This window comes from Heterodontus francisci, chromosome 7, assembly GCF_036365525.1.
Source record: "Heterodontus francisci isolate sHetFra1 chromosome 7, sHetFra1.hap1, whole genome shotgun sequence".
NCBI classification, from domain to species: domain Eukaryota; kingdom Metazoa; phylum Chordata; class Chondrichthyes; order Heterodontiformes; family Heterodontidae; genus Heterodontus; species Heterodontus francisci.
In genome coordinates this window covers 136008983-136021254 of record NC_090377.1, presented here as the reverse complement: position 1 = coordinate 136021254, position 12272 = coordinate 136008983, and the positions used below count along the sequence as shown (strand labels likewise).

General features: G+C 48.6%; 1 protein-coding gene across 1 annotated transcript in view; it reads right to left on the bottom strand.

Moving 5' to 3' along the window:
- cps1 (carbamoyl-phosphate synthase 1, mitochondrial) overlaps positions 1 to 12272 on the bottom strand; it is a 260110-nt gene that overhangs the window by 174636 nt on the left and 73202 nt on the right. The window contains exons 11-12 of the mRNA XM_068036228.1: positions 8274 to 8351; positions 6711 to 6809 (exon numbers count right to left, since the gene is read on the bottom strand). Of these exons, the coding sequence (XP_067892329.1) occupies positions 6711 to 6809; positions 8274 to 8351 (177 nt within the window). The remainder of the gene's footprint in view (positions 1 to 6710; positions 6810 to 8273; positions 8352 to 12272) is intronic.

Sequence of the window (12272 nt, the reverse complement as noted above, 5' to 3'; positions counted from 1 at the left end):
GAACCCACGCGCACCCCCAGGGGAAACGGTCACCTGCCCTGATTTTCACTAGTGCACCCCCTTATTGGTCTGGAGGCAGGTTTGGCGGCCAATTAACAGACGCGGGGAGGAACTGTGAAAGTGTGAGCCCGATTTAAGCAGACCGTGGCAGCCATTACTATGGCTGTCGTTTCATTGCTTTGCCTTCTGTTTGAGAGATGTCTGAGGAGAGGCAGAGGCCTGGATCCTGGGGCAGGGCAGCCCCTCGATTCACAGATGCAGACCTGGAGCTCCTCCTCGAGGCTGTGGGGGAGAGGAGGGAGGTCCTCTTCCCAGAGGGTAGCAGGAGGAGGTCACCCTCCCATACCAAACAGGCCTGGATGGAGGAGCTGACACTGTGAGCAGACTGAGTGTGGTGCACAGAAACTAGGTCCAGTGAAGGAAGGGGTTCAATGATCTTATTCACTCTGGCAAGGTGAGTGCAACACCGCCCTCTCAGGACAGGCCTCTGGGTACTCAGCCTCAGGGAGTCTCAGGGCACAGACTGCTCCTGAACATGGGAGGAGTGTGTGCCCAGGGCACTTACTGACTCTAGAGAATGGCTCAGAGCCATTGTGCTACTGAGGACCTGTCAGCACTGAAACATGCAGCTTCTAATGAATAGGAGCAGCTGGCATTGGCCATAGAAGCCAGTCGTGCCTTATCTCACTCGTGAGAGGGCCCAGGCGGGAGGAGGGGTTCCATACCTGTATGTCATCACCATGGAGGAGTGAGCCATGGACATCACCATGGTCAGCGACCATGAGGCAGTCAGGCCTGGCAAAATGGGCATCTGTGGTGGAGAGGGTGAAGACAAACTGGACAGTGTACTCCACCACATCAGACAGCATGCCAAAGGCTCAGCTGCTTTGGGAAGCCCAGCTCTGATGAAGGAGCATCTGTGCAGCAGGACTCAGTGATGGAGGCTATCCTCACAGTGACTCGGGTGCAGCAGCATCTGGAGGTGCCCCCACGACGGGGGTAAACCGCCAGGTGCATCTCAGCCAGAGGCTGAGACAAGTGCTCAAGCTGCCTCTACCTCTTCCGAGGCCACAAGGGGACAACCACATAGAAATGGCTGAGAGTAGAGGCCACCGTGCCGGGCAGAGCACGGAGAGGGTCAGTGTTCTCACAGGTAGTTCAGAGTGAGTTCCATACCATGTCATTCCTCCTGGGTCACAGGGGCTCAGCTGAAACGAGTCTGAATCAGATGATCCCTGACATTGATGACATCTTGATGAGACCCTTGAGCCCTTGCCGGGCCCAGCCACCTCCCAGTGCAGCTGAGGGGCCTCAATGTTCTGCATCCTCCCCTGCTCCCTCCACTTTTTCCTCCTCTTCCACATTCTGCTCCTCCTCTTCCTCTGATGAGCTGAGTCTTTAGTTTAGAGATACAGCACTGAAACAGGCCCTTCGGCCCACCGAGTCTGTGCCGACCATCAACCACCCATTTATACTAATCCTACACTAAGCCCATATTCCTACCACATCCCCACCTGTCCCTATATTTCCCTACCACCTACCTATACTAGGGGCAATTTATAATGGCCAATTAACCTATCAACCTGCAAGTCTTTGGCATGTGGGAGGAAACCGGAGCACCCGGAGGAAACCCACGCAGACACAGGGAGAACTTGCAAACTCCACACAGGCAGTACCCAGAATCGAACCCGGGTCCCTGGAGCTGTGAGGCTGTGGTGCTAACCACTGCGCCACCCCTTCCAGGGCTTCACCCTCTTCCAGCAGACTGCCAGTGACTTGCAGGACAGCACCTCACTGGTTCGGGCACCGGAACAGCATCTTCAGAAGCCCAATGGCCTGTTCAGTGGTTGTCCTAGTGATCAGATGGTTTCAGTTGTACAGCATCTGTGCCTCTGTCTGGGGCTCTCGTAGCCGGGTGTGTAGCCCTCTCTTCAAGGGATATCCCTAGTCCCCTAGAACCCATCCACATGGTTTGAGTGGCGGCATGAAGAGCAGTAACAGCCTGAATGCTGGAGGATGGAGGAATACATGGCAGCTGCCAGAAAAGCAAGCACACACATGGAGGAAGCTGTTGTTGTGGTCACAGACCAGCAGAACGTTGAGGAGAGTGGAAGCCCTTCCTCTTGACGAATCTGACTGGCGGGTGGGTGTGTAAGGGGGGGGGGTTAATGGATCGGGTGGGCATGTAAGGGGGGGTTAATGGATCGGATGGGAGTGTAAGGGGGGGTTATGCCTTGATGGCCACATGGGTACAATTGATTATTGCCTGCACCTGGAGGACTCCAGTGATGGAGGTGAAACCCGCTGCCCTCTGTGCCTGCAGGACCGTACATGTCTGTCGGTTTGTCCAGCCCTGGCATGGCGAGATGCAGTGGTGTGTATCCATTAGTGAGATGCCACCAAGGTCTGCAGCTGATCCTTGGAAGGAGCCAGAAGTGAAGAAGTTCAAGGCCACAGTGACTTTGATGGCTACTGGCAGGGCATAGCGGGCAGTGTTGCAAGGTGTGAGGTCTTTCACAACGGAGGCACAGATCTCTGTGACTATCTGCCTGGAGAGTTACAGTCTCCTACGGCACTGGTTCTGTCATCTCGGTAGCTCCTTCATTGCCAGTATATCCTATGCTGAGGGTATGTTCTGTTTCCTTCCTGCCCCTCATCCCTTATTCTCTGCCCTCCTGATGCTCAGACCTCTGCCCATCCTGAGGAGGGTGTTGCTCCTCATCACCACTGGACACATAATCTGAGAGTCGTGCCCCCATTGCCAGCTGTTGCCTTCCTTGTGCTCAGTCAGCCCCCCCCCCACAAGTTATGTTTGGCATCCTTGCCCCCTCCTCTTATGGAGCCATGATGCTAGGGCTATGACGAGCCCCTGCAAAGCCCAAGGGTTTACTGACCACTCTCCCAGCAGCCTGTGCTGTGCCGTTGGTACCTGTATGCCATTGGCTGTGAACCCTCTGTGACGTTCACCCTTTCACGGGCCCCACCTAATTCCCTGGGGTGACCATGACTGGTGCCCCTCTGTGTGTCCGCCTCCATTCACCTGGTTTGTCCCGCACCCCAAGTGTAGTCCCCATCAAAATCTGAACATGCCTCTTAAGGTGCTCTCAATGAGCTCTTTAACAATGTTAATTGCCATGGTTAATGGATCAGGCAGGATCTCAAGGCCACTCTCACCCATCACTGGCGCCGAGAACAGTGTTGGAAAATCGGCATGTCAGTTAGCTCCAGTGTTTTATCCTCTGACCGCCTCCATTCCCACCTCAGCCCTTCCTCAATAACATCTGGGGACTTGTGCCAAAGTTGGGAGAGCCGTCCCACAGACTAGTCAACAACAGCCTGACATAGTCATACTCATGGAATCATAATTTACAGACACCACTATCACCATCCCCGGGTATGTCCTATACCACGGGCAGGACAGACCCATCAGAGGCATACAATCAGGAGGGAGTTGTCCTGGAAGTCCGCAACATTGACTCCGGACCCCATGAAGTCTCATGGCATCAGATCAAACATGGGCAAGGAAACCTCCTGCTGATTACCACCTAACGCACCCCCTCAGCTGATGAATCAGTACTCCTCCATGTTGCACACTAATTGAAAGAAGCACCGAGGGTGGCAAGGGCACAGAATGTACTCTGGGTGGGGGACTTCAATGTCCATCACAAAGAGCGGCTCGATAGCACCACTACTGACCGAGCAGGCAGAGTCCGAAAGGACTTATCTGCTAGACTGGGTCTGCAGCAAGTAGTGAGAGAACCAACAAGAGGGAAAAACCTACTTGACCTCGTCCTCAACAATCTACCTGTCACAGATGCATCCGTCCATTATAATATTGGTAGGAGTGACTACTGCACAGGAGTGCCGACCATCAACCACCCATCTATACTAATCCTACACTAATTCCATATCCCTACCACATCCACACCTGTCCCTATATTTCCCTACCACCTACCTATACTAGGGGCAATTTATAATGGCCAATTTACCTATCAACCTGCAAGTCTTTGGCATGTGGGAGGAAACCGGAGCACCCGGAGGAAACCCACGCAGACACAGGGAGAACTTGCAAACTCCACACAGGCAGTACCCGGAATTGAACCCGGGTCGCTGGAGCTGTGAGGCTGCGGTGCTAACCACTGCGCCACTGTGACACCCCTGGATCAGATGAAACCTCTGCATTCCTGCCACATCCAGTCGTGAATGGTGGTGGACAGTTAAACAACTAACTGGAGGAGGAGACACCACAAATATCCCCATCCTCAATATTGGGGGAGCCCAGCCAATCCAAATCAAGCCAACTATCCCCCCCAACCCCATCAGTCTACTCTTAATCATCAGTAATGTGATGGAAGGTGCCGTCGACAGTGCTATCAAGTGACACTTACTCAGCAATAACCTGCTCACTGATGCTCAGTTTGGGTTCTGCCAGGGCCACTCAGCTCCTGACCTCATCACAGCCTTGGTCCAAACATGGACAAAAGAGCTGAACTTCAGAGGTGAAGTGACATCAAGGCAGCATTTGACCGAGTATGGCATCAAGGAACCCTAGTAAAATTGAAGTCAATGGTAATCGGGGAAGATCTCTCTACTGGTTGGAGTCATACCTAGCACAAAGGAAGATGGTTATGGTTGTTGGAGACCAATCATCCCAGCCTCAGGACATAACTTCAGGGGTTCCTCAGGGTAGTGTCCTAGGCCCGACCATCTTCAGCTGCTTCATCAATGACCTTCCTTCGATCATAAGGTCAGAAGTGGGGATGTTCGCACAATGTTCAGCACCATTCACAACTCCTCAGATACTGAAGCAGTCCGTGTCCATATGCAGCAAGACCTGGACAACATTCAGGCTCAGGCTGATAAGTGGCAACTTACATTCATGCCACACAAGTGCCAGGCAATGACCATCTCCAACAGGAGAGAATCTAACCATCTCCCCTTTATATTCAATGGCATTGCGATCGCTGAATCCCCCACTATCAACATCCTGGGGGTTACCATTGACCAGAAATTGAATTGGACCAGCCACATAAATACTGTGGCTACAAGAGCAGGTCAGAGGCTGGGAATCCTGCAGCGAGTAACTCACCTCTTTACTCCCCAAAGCCTGTTCAACATCAACAAGGTACAAGTCAGGAGTGTGATGGAATACTCTCCACTTGCCTGGATGGGTGCAGCACCAACAACACTCAAGAAGCTCGACACCATCCAGGACAAAGCAGCCCACTTGATTGGCACCCCATTCACAAACATTCACTCCCTCCATCACCAATGCACAGTGGCAGCAGTGTGTACCATCCACAAGATGCACTGCAGCAACGCACCAAAGCTCCTTCGACAGCACCTTCCAAACCCATGACCTCTACCACCTAGAAGAACAAGGGCAGCAGATGCATGGGAATACCACCACCTGCAAGTTCCCCTCCAAGCCACACACCATCCTGACTTGGAACTATATGACCATTTCTTCACTGTCGCTGGGTCAAAATCCTGAAACTCCCTTCCTAAGAGCACTGTGGGTATACCTACACCAGATGGACTGCAGTGGTTCAAGAAGGCAGCTCACCACTACCTTCTCGAGGGTAATTAGGGATGGGCAATAAATTCTGGCCGAGCCAGTGAAGCCCAGATGCCAGGAACAAAAGATAAAAGGAACAGTTTTGCAACCAAGCACAGTGGCTTTTTTTGCACGCACTAACATCCCATAAACTAGAGCTGTGGTGAATGGCCAGCTTAGCTCCTATTTTTGGGGAGTGTTGATTCAGGGAGGAGTACTGGGCAGGACAGTTTGTTACTCTTCTTCAATTGATGCCGTCGCATTTTTAATAGCCATCTGGATAAACTGGGTGGGTCTTGGTCTAGCAGGTACAGTAATGCTAAATTACTGAACTAGTAATCCAGGGAATGTCAATTCAAATCCCACCATAGCAGTTTGAGAATCTGTAAATAAATAAAATGCTGTTGAAATGTCAGAAGAACACAACTGCCATCCTTACTCGGTAAGGCGGCACAGTGGCGCAGTGGTTAGCACCGCAGCCTCACAGCTCCAGGGACCCGGGTTCGATTCCAGGTACTGCCTGTGTGGAGTTTGCAAGTTCTCCCTGTGTCTGCGTGGGTTTTCTCCGGGTGCTCCGGTTTCCTCCCACAAGCCAAAAGACTTGCAGGTTGATAGGTAAATTGGCCATTATAAATTGTCACTAGTGTAGGTAGGTAGGTGGTAGGGAAATATAGGGACAGGTGGGGATGTTTGGTAGGAATATGGGATTAGTGTAGGATTAGTATAAATGGGTGGTTGATGTTTGGCACAGACTCGGTGGGCCGAAGGGCCTGTTTCAGTGCTGTATCTCTAATCTAAAAAAAAAGGCCTATATGTGATTTCATCAATGTGTTTGACTCTTAACTACCCTCCGAAATGGCCTAGCAAATCATTTCATTGCATCAAAATGCTACAGTAGTTCAAGAAGGCCTTGGAGATGGCAGAGTCAACTACTGCAGGACCAGAACCACAGGGAAACTAGAGAAAGGGAATGACACAAGAATGAATGAGGACATGACAAAAGGAGAGAGAGGGGGAGACAAAGAGAAAGATAAAACATGACTTTTGCCAATTTGTTTGCTGCAACAAATTACTTGCCATTACAAATGAATACTTGCAGGCAGATTGATCAGAATACTTAACATATAAATCAGTGAAGAGAAAGAAAACCAACCTCAAGCCTCTCAGGGGGAGGGGGAACTGCTGGCATGACCGAGGCAATGCTGGTTCCTTTTCCTTTTTTTATTAGCGAAATAAAAGCATCAAACAAGAACTGAAAAAGGAGATAAGTGTAAGTGCTCTCCATATTTAACACTGTGCAAAGTGCCTTCACAAACCAGCGGCAAGCTTTCAGCAGGCAGAAATCAAATAACATATTTTCACATTTGTTCACAGAATGGTACAGCACATAGAGGCCATTCATCATGCCTGTTCTTTGAAAGAGCTAACCAATTAGTCCCTCTCCCCTGTTCTTTCCCCATAACACTGAAAATTTCCCCTGTGAAAATCCATACACACATCAACTACACTACTCTCATCAACCCTCCCTTTACTTCAAAGAACTCAATCAAGTTAGTCAAGCTTGATTTGACTTTAATAATCCATGCGGTCTTTCATTTATTAATTTTTTCTTTTACAAGTGGCAATTAATTTTATCTTGAATTTTTGCCTTTAAAAGTTTCCCCGCCATTGACATTCAGCTGAGTGGGTTGAAGTTGCTGCGTTTATTTGTAACATTTGTAGTCTTCTGGCATTACTCCCACATATAAAAGAGGACTGGAAGATTATAAACACCTTTACTCCCCTCAGCAACCTAGCATGCATCCCATCTGATCGGGTTACTTCTCTATATCCAGTAGTGTTGCAGATCGAGACTAGGCTCTTTTCTGACTACTTTGCACACTCTTGATTAATGAAGAATGACACCCTGATCAGCAAATATACTTAAATGTGTACAAATGCGTACAAATTACTGACCTATTGGCAGCGCTAATGTTGTGCTGGTGAGGAGCAGAATGTGCAACCACACCTAGTGACTCCCCACCTGACAACAGTGCTAACCAAGACACAGGGAGATCAGGAATGGTTTCCTGGGCAAATAAACAGGACAAGCATTAATAGTGTCGTCTACAGAGTGGGTGTCAGACAGAGACTGGTGTGCAACAGGTGACTTCACTAGGCTCATGTATCCAATGAGGTTTTGCTCCAACTTCTTAGAAACTAGCTGTGAAGCACCACATAAACTGTTTGTAGATCTGCAATGATTGCCCTGCCAGTCAACTCTTATCACATACATTTATGCTGTGTTCTCACATGACTGATTTAGTCCATTTATGTCAATTTTGTATGGTAAATTATACATTGACAGACCAGTTCCCACCAGTATTGCACACCAGTGTTATACAGTGACAGATCTAAAGCTCACCTACATAGCTCAAATTGCCATCAGGGTTGGAAGGACTAAAAGGTATATTTGTAGTACTTGGTGTTTCTCAGTTGAAGTGGAAAGTGAATGACTGGGCATGGCTCTAGTACTGGTGTGGAGTCTCACTCCTGATTAGTTGTAGTCAGAACACACACTGATGTTTCAGCTCTATTTCCAGCCCACTCTACATGCTGAGTCAAACAAATTCCACATCTGTGCTCTCAGAAAATGATTTTGAAGAAACATCCCTGTTGATTTTGATATTTATAGTTACTCCCCTGGGCTTTGATTGGAAAAAAATATTTTACTCACTTCAGTATCTGTTGGTCCTCCCTTTGCCTCTGGATGGAACTGTGCAGTAAAAATCGGTTTGCTCTCATGCACGATTCCCTGAAACAAAAGAATTAAACTTACTGCTTTTCATTTATAACGCTCGTGTTCCCAGTTAATGAAGGGAGCACTTTTATCTTGCACAAGCGACACAGTTTCCTCTGTTCCGAAGAAGGGTCACTGACCTGAAACGTTAACTCTGCTTCTCTTTCCACAGATGCTGCCAGACCTGCTGAGTGATTCCAGCATTTCTTGTTTTTGTTTCAGTTTCCTCACAGCCCTCCTTCCATTCCCCTGCATCTCACAGCATATAACTCTGAGACAGTAGAAGTCTCCCTTCGACAGAACTTCCCTTCCCTGTTCATTGAAGGATACCACTTAGAAGGAGCACCCACAGCTCTCTCAGGTAGAGGTTCCAAAAACTCACAACCCTTTGAATGAAGAAATTTCTCCTCATCTCAATCCTAAAAGGCCGACCCCTTATTCTGAGACTGTAGATCATAGTTCTAGACTCCGCAGCCAAGAAAAACATTCTTCCACCATTTACCATGTCAAGCTCCTTAAGCATTTTACATATGTTTCAATGAGATCAGCTCTCAGTTTTTCTAAATTCTAGAGAATATAGGCCCATTCTACATAATCTCTCCTCCTAGGACAATCCACTCATCACAGGCATCGGTCTAATGTACATTTGTTGCAGTCATCTTGCTTAGGTAAAGGAGATCAAACTGTATATAGTGCTCCAGATGTGATTGCAGCAAAGCTCTATATAACTGAAATAAAAACAAGAAATGCTGGAAACACACAGCAGGTCTGGCGGCATCTGTGGAAAGAGAAGCAGAGTTAACGTTTCAGGTCAGTGACCCTTCTTCAGAACTATATAACTGCACTCAGGTTCTTTACTCTTATACCCCAATCCCTTTGTAATAAAGGCTTGCTGTGCTTGCATGTTAACTTTATGATTCGTGTACAAGGACACCCAGGTCCGTCCGAATACCAGCATTTCCCAGGCTCTTTTAAAAAATAGACTGATCTTCTATTTTTCCTAACACATTATATCCTATCTGCCACGTTCTTGCTCACTCACTTAAGCACATTAGCAATGCTGAAAAGGACAATGAAGAGGGAGGGAAAGTCAAGCTCATTCCCACGAGTCCTTGGACCTTGATCACATTCCTCTATTATGATCTTCCTTATTCCATGCCACACAACTCACGTTTTCACTCCCAAGCACCAGCTCAGACACTTTCAGCCACGTGCAATTCAATAGCATTACAGAGAATCTAGCACCAGATGAGTCACAGAGCGCCAAGGAGCCAGACGATTTGGGGAGTTGATGGTAAGTCACCTTCCCAGGTGGTAATGGAGGAGAAGCCTGTGCAATGGCTTGGGACTTGTGGGACCCAGAACGCATGGGAACTCAGTTGAAAAGGAGGATATTCAAGCAGCATCCAACCCATATATTGCCTCAAGTCAGTCTCAAGAGATCGTGCTGTCGGTAGCCTAAAGCTTTAATCTGTGGCCACATCAGGGACTCCAGCCCAGTAGAAAGGCAGTGGCTGGAGGTGCCCTGTCCGAGGCTGTCATCTCACAGGACATCCTCATAATACAGGTGCTCTGCCCATGGCAACACTCCAGCGGCACAGAGCTGGCATCAGGAGATATGAACTCCAGAGATCCAACCAGCAGGCCCCACAGCAATAAGCTGGCTCGAGAGGAGAGCGACATGAGTCCCAATAGCAGAAGAGCAGCCAAGCACCTCTGACAAGCCTGGCCACGAGCCTGGACCCATGAATAATACTTGAATAGGGGAAAGAAAGGAGCATTCAGTCCCATAGGGGAAGCATGGTCAGGAAGGCAGCACTGGACTGAAGGATGCAACAGCTGGGTTGTAGAAAGAAAAAACAAAAAATGCTGGTAATCAGAAACACAAACAGGAAATGCTGGACACACTCAGCAGGTTAAGCATCATCTGTGGACTAATGGAGGGATTAATGTTTGAGATGTGGATCACTTGTCAGAAGAAGGGGTATATTATGGACAGTAGCAGTTAAAGCAGAAACTGTACAAAGAGAGGAGGGAAACACAGGCAGGCAAAATGTGTAGAGCTCTGAAACGGCAAAATGTGTAGAGCTCTGAAACGGCAAAAAGGAGATGGTCAAACAGCAGAGTGATTTCAGCACAAGATAACAGAAGGCACAAGACAGAAATCAGAGATATATAAGACACAGATTGTGGGAACAGTTGGAGGAGGTCAGGGGAGTCAGGGAGATAGAAATGGAAGCAAGAAAAGCAGACAAAGAAAAGCAAATTCTCAGTTCTTGTACCCTAACAGCTGTGCAAAGGAGAAACAGTCAACACCAAAGCTGCAAAACTTCCTGCCACTCATTGTACCACCAGAAAAATCATATCCGCCCATACCGGTACAGTGTTCACCGAGGGGACCACATCAGAACCTGCAGAAACAGTGTTCACTGAGGAGACCACACCAGAACCTGCAGAAACAGTGTTCAACGAGGGGGCCACATCAGAACCTGCAGTAACAGTGTTCACCGAGGAGATCACACCAGACCCTGCAGAAACAATGTTCACCAAGGAGACCACACTAGACCCTGCAGACACAGTGTTCACCGAGGGGGCCACATCAGAACCTGCAGTAACAGTGTTCACCGAGGAGACCACACCAGACCCTGCAGAAACAATGTTCACCAAGGAGACCACACTAGACCCTGCAGACACAGTGTTCACCGAGGAGACCACACCAGAACCTACAGACAGTGTTCACCGAGGAGACCACACCAGACCCTGCAGACACAGTGGTCACCGATGAGACCACACCAGACCCTGCAGACACAGTGGTCACCGATGAGACCACACCAGACCCTGCAGACACAGTGCTCACCGAGGAACCTGCCAGCACAGTGCATCTTAATCCAAAAAGCCAGTTGATGAAGGATAGACCTGCAGCCAATCTTTACACACTCATATTTATTTACAGAGTTACACATTACAAGCCTACACCTCCTATCCGATGCACCACAGTTTTACCCTGAGCCTAATTTTATACCTTTTTTTTTTAAAACAACCTAATAACTTTTTGGATGGCCCAAACAGGAGATGTGTCTAATTTTATTCCTCTTTTGGACTAACCGGGAGGTTGTTAATAAAGAGGAACTAAGTGCCTCTTCTGAAGGGAGCACCATTTATATACTGTAACAAAAAAAATCTCCAAAATCTATAAAGGAAACTTAGCTAAAATGAAACTAAAATGTCACTCCCAGTGGGTAGGATTCAGTCCAGTCCCTCCGGTGCCCATCGGTCGGGGAAGAACTAAACGGTTCCGGGAGTCTCAGTGTGCTCCCTCTCCAGGGACACCGGGGCGCAGAAGTAGTTGTGGGAGAGAGGCAGACAGTCTGGCTAAGTGACCCCCCTCAACTGCCCTCTGCTTGGAGCTATCAATGGCCACCTTGGCCAGGCTCAGGAGCAGTCCCACAAGCAGGTCTCTCAATCTGCATACTCCCCCCGACCTCCACACCGGGTGGCCGAAGGTCAGGAGCGTGGGACTGAAGTGCAGCCAGAACTTGAGGAGCAACCCCATCAGATAGTCAAATAAGGGCTGCAACCTTGCACGCTCTACATAAATATGAAACACTGACTCCTCCAGGCCGCAGAAATTACAGGAGGCCCGGCAGTCCATGAACCTACCTCAGTAATCAATTGCACGGGATTGCCGGGTGCAACACTCCAGAATGTGCTGTTGTTAGAACAGCACATTTTGGAACCAACCAGACAGCAGGCTATACTAGACCCGGTACTGTGTAATGAGATAGGATTATTAGTGAAGGCGCCCCTAAGTAGCAGCAATCATAATATGATCAAATTTTACATTCAGTTTGAGGGAGAGAAGAATGGGTCCAAGACAAGCATTTTAAACTTAAATAAGAGCAATTATGAGGGCATAAAGCAATGCTAGCTAAAATA